Source organism: Nestor notabilis, unplaced genomic scaffold (genome assembly GCF_000696875.1).
Source record: "Nestor notabilis isolate BGI_N333 unplaced genomic scaffold, ASM69687v1 scaffold11406, whole genome shotgun sequence".
In the NCBI taxonomy this organism is placed as follows: Eukaryota; Metazoa; Chordata; class Aves; order Psittaciformes; family Psittacidae; genus Nestor; species Nestor notabilis.
In genome coordinates, this window is record NW_009932414.1 from 22,056 (window position 1) to 42,829 (window position 20,774).

General features: G+C 40.1%; 1 protein-coding gene across 1 annotated transcript in view; it reads left to right on the forward strand.

Annotated features, from left to right (window-relative positions):
- EIF2B3 (eukaryotic translation initiation factor 2B, subunit 3 gamma, 58kDa) overlaps window positions 1-20,774 on the forward strand; it is a gene marked incomplete at its 5' end in the record, with an annotated part of 83,526 nt that overhangs the window by 19,508 nt on the left and 43,244 nt on the right. Inside the window, one exon of the mRNA XM_010016383.1 lies at window positions 4,019-4,130. Within this exon, the coding sequence (XP_010014685.1) occupies window positions 4,019-4,130 (112 nt within the window). The remainder of the gene's footprint in view (window positions 1-4,018; window positions 4,131-20,774) is intronic.

The window sequence follows — 20,774 nt, forward strand, 5'->3', positions numbered from 1 at the left end:
CAGTGTTTTTCTGTGGGGCCTGATGCTAAGGTTTCACGCTCAAAACTACTCAAGCTGTCATGGATAGCACTAGTAAGTTTTTTTCTGTGAGCTGCCTTAGATGAGATATGAACCTTTCCAGACCTTTTCCAGTCATTTACTAAAAGTAGGGGAGTGCTGAGACAGGAATTTTAGGTGGTTCTCCAGGTTCTGGTGAGAGGTGGTACATTTGAGGGAGCACCAGACCATCCTGCCTTTCATTCCTACTTGACTGGACGTATCCTATTGCTGTTGGCATAGTCCTAGCTCATCCCTACATCTTTTCCCATGCTGGCTTCTTGTCACTACCAGCCTCCATTCTTGTTCTCTTTGCTTAGTCTCCTTCTTTGAGGATCCTTGTTGAGAGTCCAGCCTCTCTTTCTCATATATTACACTTTCACTACCATTCTCATCCCCTGTTCCACTTCTGACTTACCATTTCAACCTGCTTCATTCATCTGCCCACAGCCACCTTTTTTCTTCTCTTCTGATTCCTTTCTCTGTGGTCTTTTCATGGACAGCCCCAATTTCCACCAGTTCTCAGGGACTGCTTTCTCTCGCTTCCAGCCCATCTTGCAGAGTCCTTGTTTTTATGCTTTTTTTCCTTTTATCCTTCTGAGCTTATTAGTTTCATTTCCTTATAAAAACAAGTTGCAAAACCACAACAGATCAAGTTCTTTCCCCTGGAGCAGTCGTCACAGTGTGGCCGTGGAGCCTCATGGCTTTTGTGCTTTGCTTGTACCACCTGATGGTACAGAAGACCTTAAATGAAGAACTGGAATACCATAGCTATTCCAGTGAAGGGCCACTTAAGCAATTAAGCTTAGGCTAAACATGTTGGGTTTTTTTCTTTAACCTTAGAAGTAGCTGAACTGTTTTCGCTGAAGTTTTCCAAATGTTCCTCTTAAGGCAGGCACCTGGTGTTGGAAATTTCATCCCAAACAGTTAAAATTTGATGAAGCTTATAAGCAGCTGAAGCCAAGATATTAATATGAACGCATTAGGCAGCTTTTCATAGTATGTGGTACTATTAGCTCTAAATTGTGGCACATTCGTGTTTCTATGTACTTCCACTGTTCTGTTCAATGTTAATATTAGAAGATAGATCCCTAGTCCTGACAAGCCACTGGATATATTTGTAGCTTGCTTTATTGATTCACTGTTCCTACAAATTCCTTCATTTTTTTGAGAAGGAGCAAAAAGACATTTTGCTTACATTGTGGAATCCACTACAAAGTTCTTGCTTTTGGGATATTGCTGAATGTTCAAGAACTTTAATATAGGGAACAGTTTTTAAATGAGCATGGATCACAGTGTTAAGTAGCTATAAATTCATACTAATGGTTTCTTGAAATGCTTGACATAACTCAGGTGCAAATTACAGAGTGAAGTTCGTTGGCTTTTATATTCAGGGGCTCATATACTGAAAAAAATAACCTCATTGGCTTTTTTAATTGATCAATAAGAGGAATGGCAATAAAATAAATAAAAAAGAAAAAAGGCAGACTGCTAGTGAATGGTAGTAACCCAAATAAACAGAAAGCATCAGGAATTTGGACACCCAGAATGGAGCCATGTGCTTAAAGATGACCTGCAAGGGATTGAGTGGGGAAAGGGTGTCTGAACCTTTCTGTATATAAAGAAAGGCAGAAAAAATGGTGACTCTTTCCTGCTTGTTTTTCTTGTCTTGAAAGCAGCAGGCATGTCATCACTGGTATTCCCTGTGTTTGCCAGAAGACCTCTTGGTGGTCTTGCAGGCTGCATCGTGTGAATTCTCTCCCTTTAATTGAAAGGGTGGGGATAGTGACTCATTAACAAAGGTGTCTTTTTCCCAAGTGTCAATTAATTATGTTTGATTAAAAACATTTTAGAAAATGTGACTGAAAATTATTTCTCATCACTGACTTGCTCGACTTCCATTCTCTTGTGATGTCATGATTTCTTTAGGTCATTAGAGCCCCTAAAATTGTTGGGGATGTAATTTCTAAGGTAACTAATAAATTGCAATAGCTATGTCAAATCCTTATTTATCTATTTTGAGGAGGCAAAACATATCCTGCATTCCATTTTTATACTTTAAAAGATTTTTTCGTTACCATTGCTGCAGCTTTAACATTTTTCTTATACTTTCCTTGCAGGGATTTTGTAAACTAGTTATTTATTCATTCTTCCATCTACTTTTTTCCTCACTAAGTAATGTCACTGTGATTTGAAACAGCACAGTTGTATCTCAGGGTAGTTGATTTTAGTAATAAGTTTTGTCTTTCCTAAATTACAAAAGTAATGCTATTTACTGCCAGTGTACTGAGAAAAAACTGAACACTACAGAAAAATATAGCACACTCACATGGTTTTGCTATCTGTTTCTTACTTATTCACATGAGCAAGGGAAACCTGTTTGGTGGCAGTCATGTACCTGGTCCTGTTTTCATCAAGACTTCTTCCCTTTTTCTTATTGCATAGAGCTTCCCTATAGCAGTGTAGGATGCTACATTACTGTACGAACAGTCAGGAGATGGGCAGCCACAACCAGAACTCTGGGAGAAGTTTTGGTATACTTTGACGGGGAAAATTGGGCACTGTCGTGTTTTTAGCCTGTCAGGACACCCCAGTTAGGTGGCAGTGGTGATGGCTGATTGGCCCCTACTCTCAAACTTCATCACCCTCCTCAGCATGAGAATCTGCACTGCTTTCAAGACTTATTTTTGGGTTTTTACAGCAAGTGAGCTTTATTCTAGTTGTGCTTAACTTGTCATAGTGTTGCATGTTCAGGCCTATTTTTGTACATGGCTATATGATTAATTTCTGAGACGGGATGGGATTTCTGGAAAGTGTATGCGATCACTTGGATCAAAGACTGCCAATAGGAGAAGTTTAAACAGCTGTGTAGATTTGACTGTATTTTGATAGTGTTTATTGCTATGGTAACTCTGGAGGAACAGGTAAAAGTAAAATAAGGGATGGGGCTCAACTGGTTAAAAATAATTTGGCTGAGAAAAGATCTTAGGGAATTAACTATTTATAGAGCATGCTGTTACTCCAATGTTATTAAAGGTTTAGAACTTAAGAGACAGAATATCTGCCAGTTTGGCCCAAAACAATAGTATTTAGTGGGAGAAAAGAGGTTTTTGTGAGAAGTGGCATTCTTGTACAGCCTGTGTTCCTGTGAAGATCATTGTATGGTTGCCATCAGAGTGATGGCTCACTCTGTACAAGTTAGAATAAGCTGCTACCACTGTATCCAGATGTTGTGGAAAACTGTTCAAAAACAAATGCTTTACATTTCAGTAGACCACAGTCACTGTTGATGCACAGTCTGATTGCAGGAGATGGCAATTGCCACAATTATCTATGTGACTGTTAGGTATTCTCTTGTCTGGCAGTTTTATAAATAGATACTTAAACCAAGTTAACCCACCCAGAAACATCAGTAGTAGGAGTCTTAGAATCTATACTTTTATGTGTGTTTGTGTATATGGTTTAGGGTTTCTATTGCTATCAGTATTTATCTGAAATAGGAGATCAGTTGCAAAGTAGTTATGTCTTAACTGAAATCATAATCCTTTCCAGACCACCTAATTCTAATGTGGAGTGATTTATGATGAGGAAGAAGCAGCTGGGTTTTTAAGAACTCTCTGTTTGCCTTGGGTTTGTTGTTGTGTAAATTCAGGTAGCAGGGATTTTTTATTAATTTTTTTTAAAGACAGAGAAGGAAAGCATAGCTCAAGATGGAGCGTTGCATGTCAGGACCTGTAGTTGGCATCTTCATAAAAGGGATGCAAAAAGCTTGCAGGGCCAGTGTTTTGGATGTCATGATATGTATATGCTACTCTGGCTGGAAAGAAGTTAATAAATAGGATAACTTGCAAATTCATTGATTTGCTGGGTTAGTCTGAAACCTGGTATTTCATATTTTAGGGGTGGGTGGTGGTCCCATTTGTTTTTCCAGCCTGCATTAAGACAGGGCTGTATAATGGTTGTGTTTGATTTTCTACTTCAGTGGAGCAGCGCGACTTCATTGGAGTGGATGACACAGGCAAAAGATTGCTCTTCATGGCTAATGAAGCTGACTTGGATGAAGAACTTGTCATTAAAAGATCCATCCTTCAGAAGTAAGCTTATGAGTCCTTGTAATAGCAACTGAACTTGGGATGGGGGAATATAACTGTGGACTAGGAGTGATGGCTAAAGACAAAGGATGAGGGGAAAAAAAGCCTTTGCAGTATTCAGGGAGCAGTATTCTATTATTCATTATGTTGGTATAACCAGTTGATAGGCTTGTCTCATACCTTTATCATGAAGAATTCCAGGGAAAGAAAAGGAACGGGTGAAAAGTTAATTCTCCTTGAAATGAAGCCAGTATTGCCATAGTTCAGGTACAGTTTAGATTCAGAAGCAGTACACCTATGTCCATAAATTAAAAGCTATTCTCGTTGGCTGAGTCCCAAATGGATTTACAGAGTATCTCAGAGAGGCTTTCAGGATTTCATGTCGCTCTTCTGCATATAAGGTACAAAACCTCAGCTGTTTTTCCAGGCCCAAAAAGATTCATTAAAGAATCTATGTTATATCCACCATTAAACTGCGCTAGCTGAGCTTCCTGCACAGTATAATTACTATCCATTAGTGAAGAGGGAAAGATTGCTTCTCTTTACACTCTTCTGTACAGTGATTTTAGTTTTCTCAGACACATCTTGTCTGACATGTTCTGCGGAAGCTCTGCTGGCTCTCTGAGAAGCCAGCCTTTGTAGTCTGTCCCAGGCTGACAGTCAGACCTTCACCTCTGGGAGATTAGACACCTGTGGGGCAGCCATCTGAGACCTGAGAAATTCATCCATGTGGACCATCTTAAGTCAAGGATGTGGACATCTGGGGTCTGCTCTCAGATAAATCTCTTCTGTGAAAATGCCTCTGGTGTGTGCTATAGGCCACAGCTAGGAGTAATCTTTCCTTGAACATCCCACTACCAGATGTGAGGGAGATGCTGTGTGCTCATAAAAAGGTGACACTTCTTCTGCCCATCCCATTTAAGGATTACTGTAGAAGGAAAGCTGTCAGGAGTGAACCCTGTTGACTGCGTGTTCCCACTGGCTCTCTCCGCGGTTTTCTTGGACATGGCAGGGACCAAGCTGCGGGCAAGCGTCTTGTACATACACAGCAGCTGATCTGTGTAGTGTAGGAAATTCAGCACCATTGCATTCTATGTTATTGAGCAAACAAATGCTAATGGATCTATTTTGTGGGAGGAATATTTCATCCACTGTTAGTGATGGGCTATCATTATGGCTTTTCTCCTATCACTAGCGGGTTGTCTGTGGCATAATGACTTAGAAATTACTGAAACATGTGTGATCTTGGTTGACCTCTGATTTTACAGGTTCATCTAACCAGAGGATTCTCATTCCTGTTACCCTATAGCTAAATTAATCAGGCTTTATCTTGCAGGCCAAACTTTGTCTTCAGGAACACCTGTTCAGTTATGTTGTCTTCAACAGATCTTCTTGAGCACAACTGTTTGGGATTTGGTAAATGTGGTGTTGGTGATATACAGATGGGATAAAAATCTGCATGTTTCCCTGTTTTTCTTACATTTCCATATGCACAGCTATGAAAGCTAATGTAAAGTGTTAGATACCCTCCAGGAAAAGCTCACGGATGATAGAATAGTCTAGAAGCACAAAGAGAGAAGATCTGCTAAGTGTTAAAAAGAAAGGGGAAAAAAATATGAAAAAGATGCTCTGAAGCATTATGCAGAAGCACTGGGCCAGTATCCATGTGGGTGAGCCTCTGCCATCTGAAACTGCCGGCAGTGGATGTGCGCTCTTGCTGCTTTACTGCTGCCATGTTGGAGAAGCTCTGAGGGAAGCAAAACAGTACATTGAAATTGTCAAATATTTTCAAATGAGGGAGTTCAGCGTAGCAACAACTGTGGGAGCTCTAGGAAGACAAAGTGTTGGCAGCTAATGATGTTTTAACCACTGTGTTGTCTAGACCTGCTCAAGCCCTGACTTTCTCATGTGAGAAACAAAAGCGACGCTTAAAACTATCTTTGAAGTCTTTTCTCTTTATTTTAATGCAAGATAGTAAAGCAAGGAGAGGTGAAATAAAAAGCAAGCCCAATCTTGTTTTCTTCATGGATCACTTGAAGTGACTGACTTTCAGCTACCATGTTGGTCCTTTCTTGATCTCTGGACTTTGTTTTGATGAAATAACAGACTTTGTGGCAGGATGGGAGAATTTCCAGTACACTCATTTGTTCCTCTCTAAAATACAATAGGCATCTTGAGGGTGTTGCTTTTGTTTGTTTTGCTTTTAATGGTCCTTTTGAAGGGCTATAGTGGTCTTGTTACATGAACTCTAGAACTCCTTCAGTGCTTGTTTTGCTCTTCAGATCCTTTTCTTTTTCTGTTTTCCTTTTTCTCTCCCTTTTTAAGGATGGGGGTGAAAGGAGGGACAGGGAGGGAGTGGTGAAAGGAACGGGAAGAGGGAAGATGGGCTTTTCTTTAAAGCTAGGAATCTTGTTGCTGGTAAAAATCTAGATCCCATACAGAAATGTTTCAAAGGACCTTTGGCTTCCCCTCCTCACAGGAGGGAAGTTGTGTTGACAAAACATCCAAAGCTGTAGAACGCTAATTTAAATCCTTGAAGAAAAACCTTTTTCCTGACCTTTGCCTTCTTCCTATCATTGGATTTCACGCTCTTCACTTTCCTGCCATAAAAGAGCAGCTGGTGGGGAGGGACAAGGGAAAACACACATTCTCCTGAGTACCTGTTGAGTATTAAACATTTATTTGCTCTTGACTCAGGCATTTTTGTAATAATCAAAAGTGTTACAGAATGAAACATTTTAATAGGATTTCTAAGTTCCTGGTGTAACCTGTTATTCTTTCTCTCAGTTTGGTTAGGAGTTCTTTTCCAGATTTGTTGTTTTGATTTGGTTTGGGGGTTTGTGAGTCATGGATAGCCGTTTTGGTTTTGAGAATGTCTCTCCTTCTTACACCACACACAGAAAGGAGCCTGGATTTTGCTCCTTTGCTTGCCAAAGCAAATCTGGCAAAGCTTCCCATTCAGCTGTTAAAATTGTCTTTTTTTTTTTTCTCCCTCTGCTGTTAATCACCCTGATGACAAGTCCCACAGGTAGTGTGCTCCCTCCAGTAAACAAGTGCAAACCAGTATCAAGTACATCTATCCAAGCACGTTTTGGTGTGCATCATGATGGGCCAGGAGACAAATTTATTGGTGGTGCCTAGAGAGACTAATGCTGCTGGCAAAAGCATTTTCAAGAAAATGGTTCCCCATTTGGGTAATGAGAGCTTATAAAAAGCCGTGAACAGCCTGTGCATGTCATTCACTTTGGCAAATAGCTGCAAGATGAGATACTAGAATGAAAGAAATACAGTTTGGGGAAGTTTCAGCGCCAGCTTAGGGCCCTTTGAAGAGAAAAAAATAAAGCTATGTGCTCATCCCTGGAGCCTGGTTTTGCCAGTGACATCTCTCTGACTTGGGCCTTGACAGGATGAAGGAGTGAGGAAATGATGAGAATTCCATAGCCACTGCCTTTGCTTTTGGAGGGGGCAGAGGTATTTGTTTTCAAAGCATGATTACAATGGACAGCGAGCTTTTTGCTCCACCTCTGATATTTATGGTCATGCAAAGTGAGACAGTAAAAGACACCTGTTGGAGCAGGTCTAAATTTGGAGCATTTCCTTTTAAGATCTTGTGGGCTGTGTAAGGGTGAGTTCAGCCTTCGTGGGTGTTCTGTCTGCACAGATGCAGGTGCAGGGCTTCTCCTAGAGAATATGTTAATAAATCACTGTGACAATTCCAGCTACTTATTACCTCATGTGCTTCAGACAGAAAGGAATACCTCATCTATAAATCTATACAGTACTAACATTAGTAACCTTGAATTAACAATACAGATCTGTTTTTAAGATATTTTAATAAAAAGAGGGGGGTAAGATGGGGGAGTTCTTTCTTCCTTCTCCCCTTGCATCATGAGAGTAAAAATGAATGGTGTAGCATAATTTTAAAAGTCAGCGTTGCCAAGTGGGTAGGTAATGGGAGTTCAGGAACAGCTTTGATACACTTGATTTCCTTTCTGTTGCCTTGGGATATTGCCCTTTTTTTTTTTTCTGCTGATAATTTGTTTTAAGTAACTGGATCATGTATAAGCACACTGCAACTTTCTTAGTGTTTCTGTTCTCTGAAACGTCCCTCCTTGGGAAACTGGCATCTCTGAAATACTCTGCCATCTCTATGGTGGTTCTCTTTTTCTTTTAAAATCTAATTCCATGAGAAAGGCTGAGAATGACTCAGGTATAGGCAGATGTTCTGCTGTGAAAAGCATCCTAAACTAGATCATGGGCAGATGTCCTCTTCCACATCCAGCTGTGCTGGTGAAGGGGGCCACCAACTCCAGCTTGCCCCCCAGCTGCATGTATGAGCAAGTACTTCATAAGCCACGTGTTTCAAAATGAGTTGCATTACTTTTAATAGATTAAACAGCAGGACTTTGATAGCTTGGTTCTTTTTACCTTGCACTTTAGGGAGTGGTTCCCCGCAAGCAGTGCCACTGGCAGGGAAGGGGAGGATGCAATAACACAATTCAATAGGAAAATCCTGAGGAGCAACTCAGGGCAGACCAGGGAGCAAAAACTATTTGCTGGGCTCAGCTATCTACAGGATGAATATACATGTATTAACTTTGGTGGCGTTCCCCTGTTGGAAAAATCAGTGGTTTTCACTATTAGCAAACTTCTGTTACCAAGTTTCCTTTGCATTCAAGTGATATTTTGAGGAATGCCATGCAAAGATGTTGGATATATCTCTTTTGCTTTAAAATGTGACTTTTAGAGAGTGATGTGTAGATCTTCACGTCTTTCCTGTTAGTCCAGATCTTTTCATAAATAAAAACAGATTGTTCCAACTACCATCCAAAAAATGTCAGGTTCTTTTTGGCTCCTCTGCCACACAGATGAAATTGTATGTGTTGATTAAGGTAATAATCCTTTTGCAGATGCACAACCCACAAAACAATCTGGGTCCCCTTCCTAGAACTGAATTGGTTTCACAGTTCTGGTAGGAATTTAGAAAGTAGTAAAATGTTATTTTAGCCAGTAAGGCAAGTGGATCAGACTGAATCAAAACAGGGGATCTAGGTCGATTGAATAAGAGGGTGTGATTTTTACACACTAACTTCTCAGACTATAACCACACTTTAAAAATGGTGTAGCTTTACTCATATTTCTTTACCACAGAGGATTTTAGAAAAAGACATTGGCCTGTGAGTTGTTTGAGCCATCAGTTGGGAGTAGATGTTCTCAAGATGCCCTTGCAGGCCTTGCCTGCCTGTTTAGAAGTTTCCCAGTTCACTACAAGTAGCTGCTGTAACTAAAAGGCATTGATTTTCTCCAAAAATTTGCCCTTTTTATTATGCATTTGAACTTTGCTCAGCTTGCTCTGTTGGGGATGAGTGTAGTCTTCAACTTCAGAAATGGGTAAAACCATTTATTGTTTCTAAAATGGATGCAGCCAAATCACAGAACACCAGGTGGAAAGGACCTCAAGGATCGCATCTAAGGAAAACATTTTAATTTGGTGCTTTTATAGGTTAAATAATAAGCATGAACATACTGTCAAAGTAGTTAGTGAGACATTGACTCTGTATTTTAAAGAACATACTGCTATTACTGATTTTAATACTGTTGCTTCCATTGGATTTTATTGTGTTTTTCTGGTGCTGTGTTATTTTATTCATTCATTGTGGGAGGTTGAAAGGAATGTATAGTATATCCAGGTCCTCTTTCTAAAAGAGAGGTCATGCCATGTCTGGTACAGGTAAGAGGTCATGAATCTTAGAATCTGGAATATTAGCAGGAATTTCTAATGACTATAGCTATAGAAAGACTTATTGGGAATGGATTTAATTTTACTGCAAGATTCTTGCCAGAGTTATGATATGCGTAAGACTAAAAGCAGAGAGTGTGAGGCTCAGCATTTGGTTTCTAATCATCAGTATACGTATTGTCATTACTCATCTGTCTGTCTGCTGTGGTCTCAGACCAGCACTTAGCCTGTGATTTGGTTTTACTTTTCAGAGGTTTCAAAGGAGGAAGGAATGACTGTATTGCTTGGCCACCCTCGAGTCCATGTGACTTGGTGAATGTAGTGCTCTGGATGACTCACCAAGTTGGACAACACTGAAGTCAAATCTCATTGTTACTTTAAGCCAGGCTTGAGTCCTGAAAAGATGACAAATGGTCTGTTCGGTTTAGAAAGATGTCTTAATACTTTAATGCAGTTGCCACTGTGTATTTTTTAGCAATGCTGTGAGTTACTTTATTTCACAGAGTTGATGGGAAACATAGCCATGTCCGGTTGCTTTTTGTGACATATTTACCCCAACTGATCCAGATGTAACCTGTATGTTCTAAGAGTTCCTCTGAATGGCTTGGTTAGGGGAGAGACCACAGAATGATCAATTATTTGCTTTCCATGTATGTTTTCATCCATGGTGTGTACTCAGTATAGCTGCCTGCTGAAGTCTTAGAGTTTCAGGTTGTGTCCAGTGATCCCAGAATGACCAGTATGCGACAGAGGGGCACAGACTCCTTATTGTGCAGTTGGGATGGTACAGAGAGGAAAAAAGCCAAAGGTCAGAGGAGTTATCCCTGCTTGTGGAGTGCTGTCAGGCTCTCCCCTACCACATGTCCACCATGTGTTCCTCATCAGTGGGATGTGGAACTCCATGACGCAGAGCAGACTGGAATGCAGAGTTAGTTAACACCCGCCGTTGGGGAATTTATCAGCCAATGTGGAATATGGCAGGGGGAGGAAACGGTCTAGTTTAAAGCAAAGTAAGGGTGAAATGAGGCATGTGACTGTTCCTCTTCAGTTAAAAGGTCTGATTCTGCTTGGGGCTTAGGTCCTGGCTTGTGAGTCCAGCCAAAGCTTGTGGTTCCCTTGCTGTTCTGTGTTATTTAAGGTTTTTTTAAATCCCTTAAATTGTCATGCTTAGCAGTAGATTTTTGCAGTGGGATGGAGGGAAATACCCTTGGGATTTTTGCAAGGAACCATTCATCTAGTTTATTCTAAGAAACCCAGACTCTGAAGAGCCTTTCCTTCATCCCAGTCATTAAGATCCCAAGTCAGTAACTTGCAGGGATACATGAAAGTGATAGCCTCTCCATTTAAAATTACCTGCAGTTGGTATCAGTGGAACTGTAGTTGCATAATGTTTTTAGTGACGATTTATTACACTTACTTCATGGCTACTGTGAGCTCAAACCTGGATGATCTACTGTGATGTTTAGTGCTGCTGAGAATATTGTGAAAATAATGGAAGGAGTCAGAATGTATAATTAGCTGGTTGAAGGTATATGTGGGCCCATGATCCTTATTGGGTTTGCATTCTACTTCACTCGCAGCAAATATATATCTTTCGAAATGTTTCCATTCATTCAGAATACAATGCTGAATTCCCCCTTGAATAGGCATAGTGTGGTTCTCCCCAAACAGCATTGTGCTTGCAGTTTCTGGAATTACACAGGAAATGAAGAGCATAGCAAACTTTCCTTTCTCGTGCTAAGACATGCTTCCCGGGAGTTCTTCCAGTACATCGATTAAATAACAGAGATCTATTCCTAAGGGCAGCATGTCCTCTATGTTTGTGCTTTGAGAAATCCTAGTTTTCCCTGGCTTTAAATCCTTCCTTTCTTCATCAAATTTACTGCATCATTTCCCCACTAGAGAAGATTAGATAGAGATTCGTTTTACAAGCAGTAAAACTTCTTATCCATGTCTTAGGTATTTTCCTATATACTCTCTCCTTCCTCAGTCACCAAATAAAATATCCTCTGTAAAGAATTGAGAGGAGGTGGCTGTTACACCTTGATATGCGAACTGGCAATGCAGAATGCTGTATCTTGCACAGTTGCTCATTGTGAATGTAACTTACATGTACCTGCATACCTGCAGCAATAGCTGTCTTGAGATCATTTAACCTTTTAAAAACTCATGTGTGGGGAGGTATTCATCATTCAGGTTAGTGGAAGCACAAGATCTTGAAAAATATGTGTCAGTCAATAGAGAGACATTTAAAAGGGGAATAATTTAGGGTCTTGAGATAGAAAAAAATTGGCTGATAGACTTTCATTAACTCTGAGGGTTGGAAGCAAACCAGTAAGAAAGCAAGGGAAATTTAAAGCTCAACTTCTAGTTTTTCTGCATATAAATCCTCTAGCAGCTGGTGATATTTGCAATAGCACAAGAGACTGTCTTTCAGTGTTCCCTTTGATTTCTTTTTTTCTCCCCCTTTGCTTTATTATTCCCAGAGTGTAGCATTAAATATCATTCAGAGGGTGTGTATGTCCCTAACTTCCCTGTCCTATCCCTACGGTATGTGTTTATACATGTATACATATATATTAAATACATAGTTTTGTTCACTAATGCATTGGTACAGCATTTTTGAACTAGGTTGGGTTCCCCCCACCCCCCCCCGATGATCTACATAATTTCTGAAAATACTTCTGAAATTCCCGCTTCTGTGACTTTGAGCCATAGCCAGGTAGAATAGTAATAACAGAATCATTGCCAGCGGTGCCATAAATTGCAACTAAAGTATCGGGCAAGAAGTCTGATTTCTGTTTGTACTGTTGTTAGAGATATTTATGCAGGGCAGGTCTTTCAGCAAGTGTGATTATTTTCAGAGAGGCCCTCTCTCCATTCTTGCATTCGAATGTGCTGGGGATGTGTGCAGGGAATGGCACCTGACAAACAGCAGCCAGACAGAAGGAATAAAATCCCCTGGGAATGCAACTTCATTTTATGGCTGTTTTTCACTTCTAAGGCCACTTGAAAAATATTGTTCTTCAGGTAGATCTCCTTCATAGATCCCTGGGTTAGCATTTGGGTGCCTGCCATTTTCCCAGACCAAGGAGCTACTGAAGGCTTAAGCTTTTCCAGTAGGAAAGTATGCGAGCACATATTTTGCAGTACCAGACGCTATTGAAAGAATAATGGACCCTTCCCACATTCAACTCCATTCTTCTTGCACTCGCTCCCAGACCTCTGGAGCCACTGTGCTAGCAAATGATTACATTCTGTTTCTCTTCCGTAACTCTTCCTAAACAAAATGTTAATTGAGACATTGATTTATACAATTTAGATTTCTTTGTTAAGTCAGCGTAGTTAAAAGTAGCCTCTGGCTATTGAGGGGAATAGACCAATGAGACAAATAAGTGGTCGCTGGTATGTTTTTCTGTATCTTACCCTTTGAGAAAATAGTACATATTTCAGATTTAAGGAATATGTCTCTTGCATGTGTTTGTTTCAATATACCACTTGATAGTGTAGGTCTAGAATGCAGGATTTACATTATTATATGAAGGAAGCAATCTGAAAGGAAGAAAACGTAGGTTTTGGCATTGTTTTGCTATGCGTTTGATGTTTGTCAACAGAAAAGAAGGGGTTATGATGTTAGGGATGTTATGTAGATTCTAGACTTTTATGTGTGACAAGAATAAACTTGTGCCTGGGGTAAAAGAATGACTTCTCATATTCTGGACAACTGTTGACTTAAAGGGATTGCAGATAAAATTCTCTGACCTTCTCAGTAATTTATTCTTGTCTTTGGAAAAAAATAGAAATGTTAGTCTCTTTGATTGTTGTAGAGCATCTTTACAATAAGCAACCTTTCTGTTTATAGAAGTGTTCTCTTCTACAGGTGATCTGGTGCTGAAAAGGGTAAAAGTTGACACATGAATTGATGTGCCATCACCTGTTTGCAGTAAGAATGTCTTGTAATTAATATACAAAGAGATCTCACTTCTCTACTTGGCTGTGGGGCCTTGGGAAGTCTACTTAATGTTTGTGCCTCATGCTTTCTTCACTTTTTAAAACAAATGCAATATTACTTTCCTGTCTCATAGGGGCATAACTCATGAATGTTTACATTGGTAGTGTAAATGTAAAATGCTGCTCTGACTACAGGGTATTAACTGTTGGATTTCCTACATTCAGAATCAGAATAGTACTTGTTAAAGTGACCGGCAGGAAGCAGCTGATGTAACACTGCATAAAGCATGAGCTACAGATCGTATTTAAACCTAGATTTTCAGTTTCAGCACTTGCATTTCTGCATGTTGGACACCAGTAGTATTAAATGCATTACTCTATAGTTTATTGTGTGTTATGTTCTTGTGTGCTGTTATTCTTACCACTTCACTGTCTCTCATTTCCTTTCAATGTACTAATTCTCTAGTTCTTGATACAAAAGCACTGGACATACAGTGAAAAATGTTTTCTTTTGCATTAACAAGCCAGTACTCCTGAGTGTACATGATCACATTCGTAGATAGGTGGTTCCTTGCATGCACTTGAGCTGGTTTTACAAATGCTGGTGTGAGTCTGGCACAGCTCATAGCAGTGCACCTGAGCTAACACACAAATGCTGCCAGGGCCAGGCCCGGCTGGCAGCAGCATAGCTGGGCACGCATCACAGCTCCTGAGCAAGCCAGTCCTGTGGGGTTCCGGGCATGCCGGGGAAGTACCAGAAGGATTCAGTAGGAGTCAGTTCTGGTGCAGGAAGTGTGGAGTTGTCTGGGCTTTCTTGGATCCATGTTACTCTGGATAAAGGAGGAAAAAGTGATGTTTATGTTTCTTTAATCCTTGTATTTGTCTGTTGCTCCCCACTTACAGTTTGGCCGCCTGATGGCAGCTTTTAAATTCTGAGATAAAAAATGTGGGTTTGTTACCCATATGAAATTATCAATTATCCCAAAGTAAGAAGCAAGTGTTCTAATGTTACCTGATCATTTTGTTCTGAGTTGCTAAGCTTTTTCACCAGTTACCTTTTTTATTTCTGACTACTGATCATCAATGTAGTTATTTCTCTGCTGAATGACAGCATGTTTTTACGCACTGCTGTCGTTTCCAGCTTCATTTCAAATGGAGAAGTGATTCTCCATTGCAGAAGTAGAACTATAGTGCTCTATGGCTTGTACTTCCAGAAGTTCCTTCAGGGCTTCAGTTTGTATTTTTGGCTGGTTTGCAAGAATGTATGATCCAATCGATCCAGTCACTTTTTAAATTGAAAACATACATAGTTTGTATATGTTAAAAAGGATCATCTGCATGGAAGGAAGAGCCCATGAAGGTATGCTTGAGAATTCTTACCAGCACCTGGGCATAGAAGAAGTTTAGGGAATGATTCTGTGTGTATCCATTGTGTATTTGTTTCTTTTTCATCAATGTACGTCAGAGATCTGAATGCATATAAAGCGTGCTATGCAGGCTAATTAAATCAATGCCTCTGTAGAAGAATTTAGTTTCTGGAATTGCTCTTGTAAATCTGAGATGTAAACAAAAACCTAGTTATTTTTATATCGTTTCCCTTTGCCTCATGTACGTGATTCTGGAAGTTGGAGAGTTATATGTTTATCCCTCTTTTTATAGCAGAATATTTGCGTGGCTGAATTTTTATTGAAGCATAATTCCTGGTTTCCTTAAAGCTGAGCAAGGCTACTGTACAGTGGGAGCACACATTAATTTGAGTTGCTGTGAAAGGCTGTTCATTTTAAAGCTGTCAAAGCAGCAAATTGTCCTGAAGTGTTTCTTCATTAAGAGTTGTTTGCTACTTTTGTAAAAAGGGCTGCTTCAGCCATGGAAAGTAAATTGGGAGCTTTTCCCAAGAGAAGGGTGTGCAAAGAACAGCATTTAGGCCATGGGATCTTACTGTCCCTCCTCCTCCTAGCCCTGCCTAAGTTGGGATGATGCAGGTACTGCTGCATTATATTTTATTTCATTTCACCTGTGTGCTGAGATGAGCAGCCTCCAAAGGCTCCTTTTTACCTGAGGTCAACTTTAGTTTGTTGTTTCTTGGTTGTTAGGAGCTTCCTCATAGACTTTGAGCTCATTGTGCTGATTCCTTTAAAATGTAGAACACAAAGGTATTGCCTATCTTAAAAAGTTTAGAGTCTATATGGACTGTATAATTATGGACATAGCACTTGCTTTCATTAAATGTTAAAATACATGTCTTCAGAATAAACCTATTTGCTGGTGAATTCCCATATAATAATAAAATCTACTGTTCATGAGGAGTGTAGCTTCCATGGTGTGAATGATCAGACCCACTTCTGTTGAGTGCAAAACCTCCCTTTTAACAGCAAAGCATTTTGAACGCAGAGACCAGAAGCATGGGATTTGTAGAGGTAAACTAGCCTTTTAAGGCTTCCTGTTCATTTTGAATGTGTTTACTGCTGCTTACCTCTCTCTGATTTTTTTCTTTATTTTTAACTGCTCTCCGCAAAAGCAACCATTGTAGACTTGGCCCTGATATAGTCTAGAGGGTTAGCACAGGTCTTCATAGCTACAGATTGTTTCCAATACATTTTTTCTTTATAAACTAAGGGCAGGACTCTACACGAAATCTCTGTTATTGTATTTGTTCTTTGTACTCATGCACTTGTTGACTGTTTTACAAGCCAGTAACGTAGTAGCCACAGGCTAGGAAGCTTGCCCAGAAATCTGGCATATTTAATTAGTGCTAGTAAACAAGCAGAGTTTCAAATTTAATTTTTCCTTCTTTAATTCCTGTAAACCTCAAGCCATTTAAAACTTAATTTTGACACTAGTTTCGTTTATGCAGTTGGATAATACTGAAACAGTCCACAACCACAGATGGAATAGTACCACTCTCTTCCAAGCAAAAAGGGAAGAGTTGTTTTGTTTTAATACTACTTGAGGTTGCCATAAAACTGTAAATGATAATCTTCAGGTCATCCACTACCCATTTTCTTTTTCTTTCTGCTAGGCTAAGTGTTTCAAGATGGGAAAAATGGTCCTGCCGTGGGTTTAGCCTTGTAAAGGAAAAGGACTGGTTTTGTTGCCATTCTGGTCTTTGTACAGAGAGCTGTTCTAAGAGCAAATTATGGCGGCATCTGAACTCTGTTATTTGCCATAGGCAGTTTATTGCTTCTAGGCTGTGAGGTTTAACTCACTACCCCAGGAGGCACAAGCGACACAGGGTTCAGTTGCCATCTTCTTTCTTGATTTTTTCAATACCAGTTCATGATCAGTGGTAGCAATGGTTCTGTACTACTGCTTTTATTATTAGGGTTTCTCAGTCAGTGGTAACCATCACAGAGAAGATTAACCTACTGCTGAGAGTACCCCTTTGGCTAGTTTGGGTCAGGTGTCCTGTCTCTGCTTCCCCCCAGCTTCGTGTGCCCCTCCTCACTGGCAGAGCATGAGACTCAAAAGTCCTTGATCAGGGTAAGCAACACTTACCAACAACTGAGAACATTGGTGTGTTATCAGCGTTTTTTCTCAGGCTAAAGTCGAAAACACAGCACTGCACCAGCTACTAGGAAGGAGAAAAATAACTGCTACAGCTGAACCCAGGACACCATCTCGCTGCACTGAATTTGCCAGGATTTTCTCCTGTCCTCTACAATATTCTAATTGCCGCATTATCACTGTCCAGGAGTGAAATTGCTCCAGCCCAACCTCAAGGTCCTAATAATGGGTGAAAGATGAGAAAGATTTTTGGAAGTCAACTCTGTCCTCATTGCAGTGCACTTTTTTGTTCAGTTGGACTTAATGCTGTCATGCTCCAACTTTAGCATCCTCCTGAAAACATTTAAGGTGTGAGCTCAGTTTCTCACAGTAATATGAAGCAGCAACTTCTGTTGTAGCTATTAACAGATCTGGAAATTTTAAATCATGAGTAATCTGGTCTGACCAAAACTTAATCCAGTGTGGTTGTAACCACTGTAATTACTTGCTTAAAACATGCAAATTTGGACTTTGGGTGGATTTTAAGTTCTTCTTGTGTTAATGATAGATTCCTCCCTCCAAAAAGCCCCGATATTTACATTCATCTTAAAATCATGGAACGGTTTGGGTTGGAAGAGACCTTAAAGATCATCCAGTTCCAACCCCCTGCCATGGATTCATCCCATGGTATTTCTCATGGTGTTTTCTAAAATGCCAGTTAGCCGTTAGAAGAATTAATCATGAAGTTCTTTGGAGTTGAAAAGACAAAAGACATCTACAAATGGCTTCAGTCTGACTTCAATTCTCCTTTGGTTTTAAATTCTGCTGTCACTCTGCAAAAAGAATGCTGCATTTTCTAACTTTAAGGCTTTGTTTCAATGTTCTTATTTGATACTGTCAAAATATTAGCTGATAAATAATACAGGTTCTTTTAAACTAGAAGAGAATGCAAGTATCTCTATATTTCTTGTGTGATGTTCCTATTATTTGTGTTATTTTTTCACTGTGAATCAGGCTGTACTCCAGTGCTGATGATGTTCTGAGCTCTGACATCTCTCTCTGAAATCTCATGGCTCAAGGCTGATGTTGCCTTAAATCCAGGCTAGCACGTGTCTGAGGATATATCTGGATACATGAGCTGAGTCATGACTTCAGTGTAGCCTAGTGGAGAAACCCCCTCTGTTTTTCTTTAGGAAAGTAGGATTCATCAAGTCTGGCTGCTGATACCTTAGCGTAGTTTCCGCTAAAATGTGTTTTTCTTCTGTGTACCTATTCAGCATTACCAAGATGTAGAGCAGCCTTTGTCGTGGCACTCGCAGCCAGATTCCCTCTGCAGTGGTGGCAGAGCCAAGTTCTGTGCCCGCTTTACCTTCTGCCTGAGATAAATCTGTTTTCATTATCTGATTAAGTATTCGACACTTGCAATTGGTAGGATCTTGTCAGGGTGAAGCATGATTTCTGTGTTGCCAAATGCTAGTGTCCAGGTTTTGGTGGAATTGAGATGTGAATAGATATGATTGTAAAAGCTTATCATGAGTGAGGCAGAAGCAGTAGGTTCCTGGGGGAAATCAAAAGGAAACATGGGTCAAAGCATCAGCTGAGGAAGCTATGGGCCCTTGAGGAGTAGGAGCTAAGTATAACTCACTTGCAGTAGATGAAGGAAATGAGCATTGCCTGATTTACTGCAGCAGACATCCTACATGGGCTGGATTTGGGTAGGTTTTGGTAATTTAAACCATAACACTTGAATTTTTCCCATCTTTGGATTCAAAGCTCATGTCTTCATGCTTTCTATACTGTAAGTGCTGGGGGGAGCTAAATGCTGCTTTGTCTAACAGACAACATGTATTGCTCTTTTCTCTCCCTCTCTTCTTTCTAACCCTGATGACCTGCTGTTGGACTCTTGTCAGGTTGTTCTCCAGTCCCATGAAATTTAACTGTTTTGAATGCAAGTATAGTCTAAAGAAAGACTCACAAACGTGTACCATCCATCGTAAGAGCCCTTTTGCTTGCCAGGTGAAGAGCCTAGCAAAGTGAGTGATCAGGTATGGCCTATGCATAGGTATGGCCTAAACACAGGTTTAAAGAAGGATTTTTAATTTTCATAAATTGGTGATGCAGAAGTAAGTGATTTTCATGAGATACCTGCAAGGCTGATCACAATGGGAAACCCAAAGGTGTGTGTGACAGCCTCAGTTTGTCCTGCTCCTGGGCCTTGTAAAATAAAAAGGAAACACATAATTATAATGCTTATTTTGACTTTGTTGTTGTGTTGGGTTTTTTTGCTCCTGCTTTTACTTAAAATTGGAGGTTGGGGGAGGGAGTTGGGAGACTGCTGCTTTAGTAGTCCGAAGGTATGCCATTACCTTAAATTCCTAAATTTTGCAGATCAGAGATTATAAATAAAACCCACCTCACCTGGGAAGTGCAGGAGGTATTTGGAGCTTTATCAAACAATGCTGCAATCAGCCAGTCACGCTGCTGACTACTGGTTTTGTTTGCAGTTGAGTCTAGGCCAGTGACACAAAGAAACTGGCAGCATGGCTGTGTTGAAGCTATACATTGCTGGTGACCTACAGCTTTGACCCAGTATTTAGTTTCACTGTTTCCCATGCATTTACTGTAATTATTTGATTTAAGAAAATATATCATATGTCTACTGCATAGCCCTTTGGGAACTGGCATAGGAGGGATCAGCAGGAGCTGCTGTTCTTCAGTAGCCTCTGTACAATCCTCTAGCTTCAGATGTTTGCTTAAAACTTGTTCCTCTTATGTGTTGTCATTCTTTCAGCCCTGGCTATTTTAGGGAACAATTATTTACTAAGGTGAATTTCCTGGAAGCAAAATGAGCTGAAAATTGGAAATGATTAGGGTTGCCAGGTGCAGACTTTGAGTTCTTTCTCCTTCTTTAGCAAAGAAAGCATTTCCCAAAGCTTGATTAAATCTTTTAAGTCACAGTTTAGCCCAGCATAAGAAAAATAAGCTCCAGTACCAGATCTGAACCAAGTGACTAAGCCATGTCCCGTTGTGTTGGAATTGAATCGGTTATAGTGCACAATAATCTACTTTATTGTCATCCCGGCCTTAACTGTAGCATAAGATGATTACATTGAATGTGTATAATAATAAGGCTTACACTTTGTATATACTGCTTTAAATATTTTGGCAGACCACAGAAAGAACCTTTACGTGCAAGGCTTGATTAATCCTTTTCCTCTGTGTATAGAACAAGTAGCTGCCAGAGCTCAAGGGTAAAACCTATTAATAATGTCTCTGGCAGTCCCCGCCCTCCTTCACAGTGTATTCTCTTCTATTCACACCAAACTCTGGACTTATTATCATTTTGGTCTCTCTCTTTTGCTTTCCCAGTTTCTGCATGGCAGTTGGGGTATTCTTGCAAGTTTGAATCTCGTATGAAAGTGTCTAGTATAAAATATTTGCATGAACTCTGTTTTTTCCAGTGACAGGGAAAG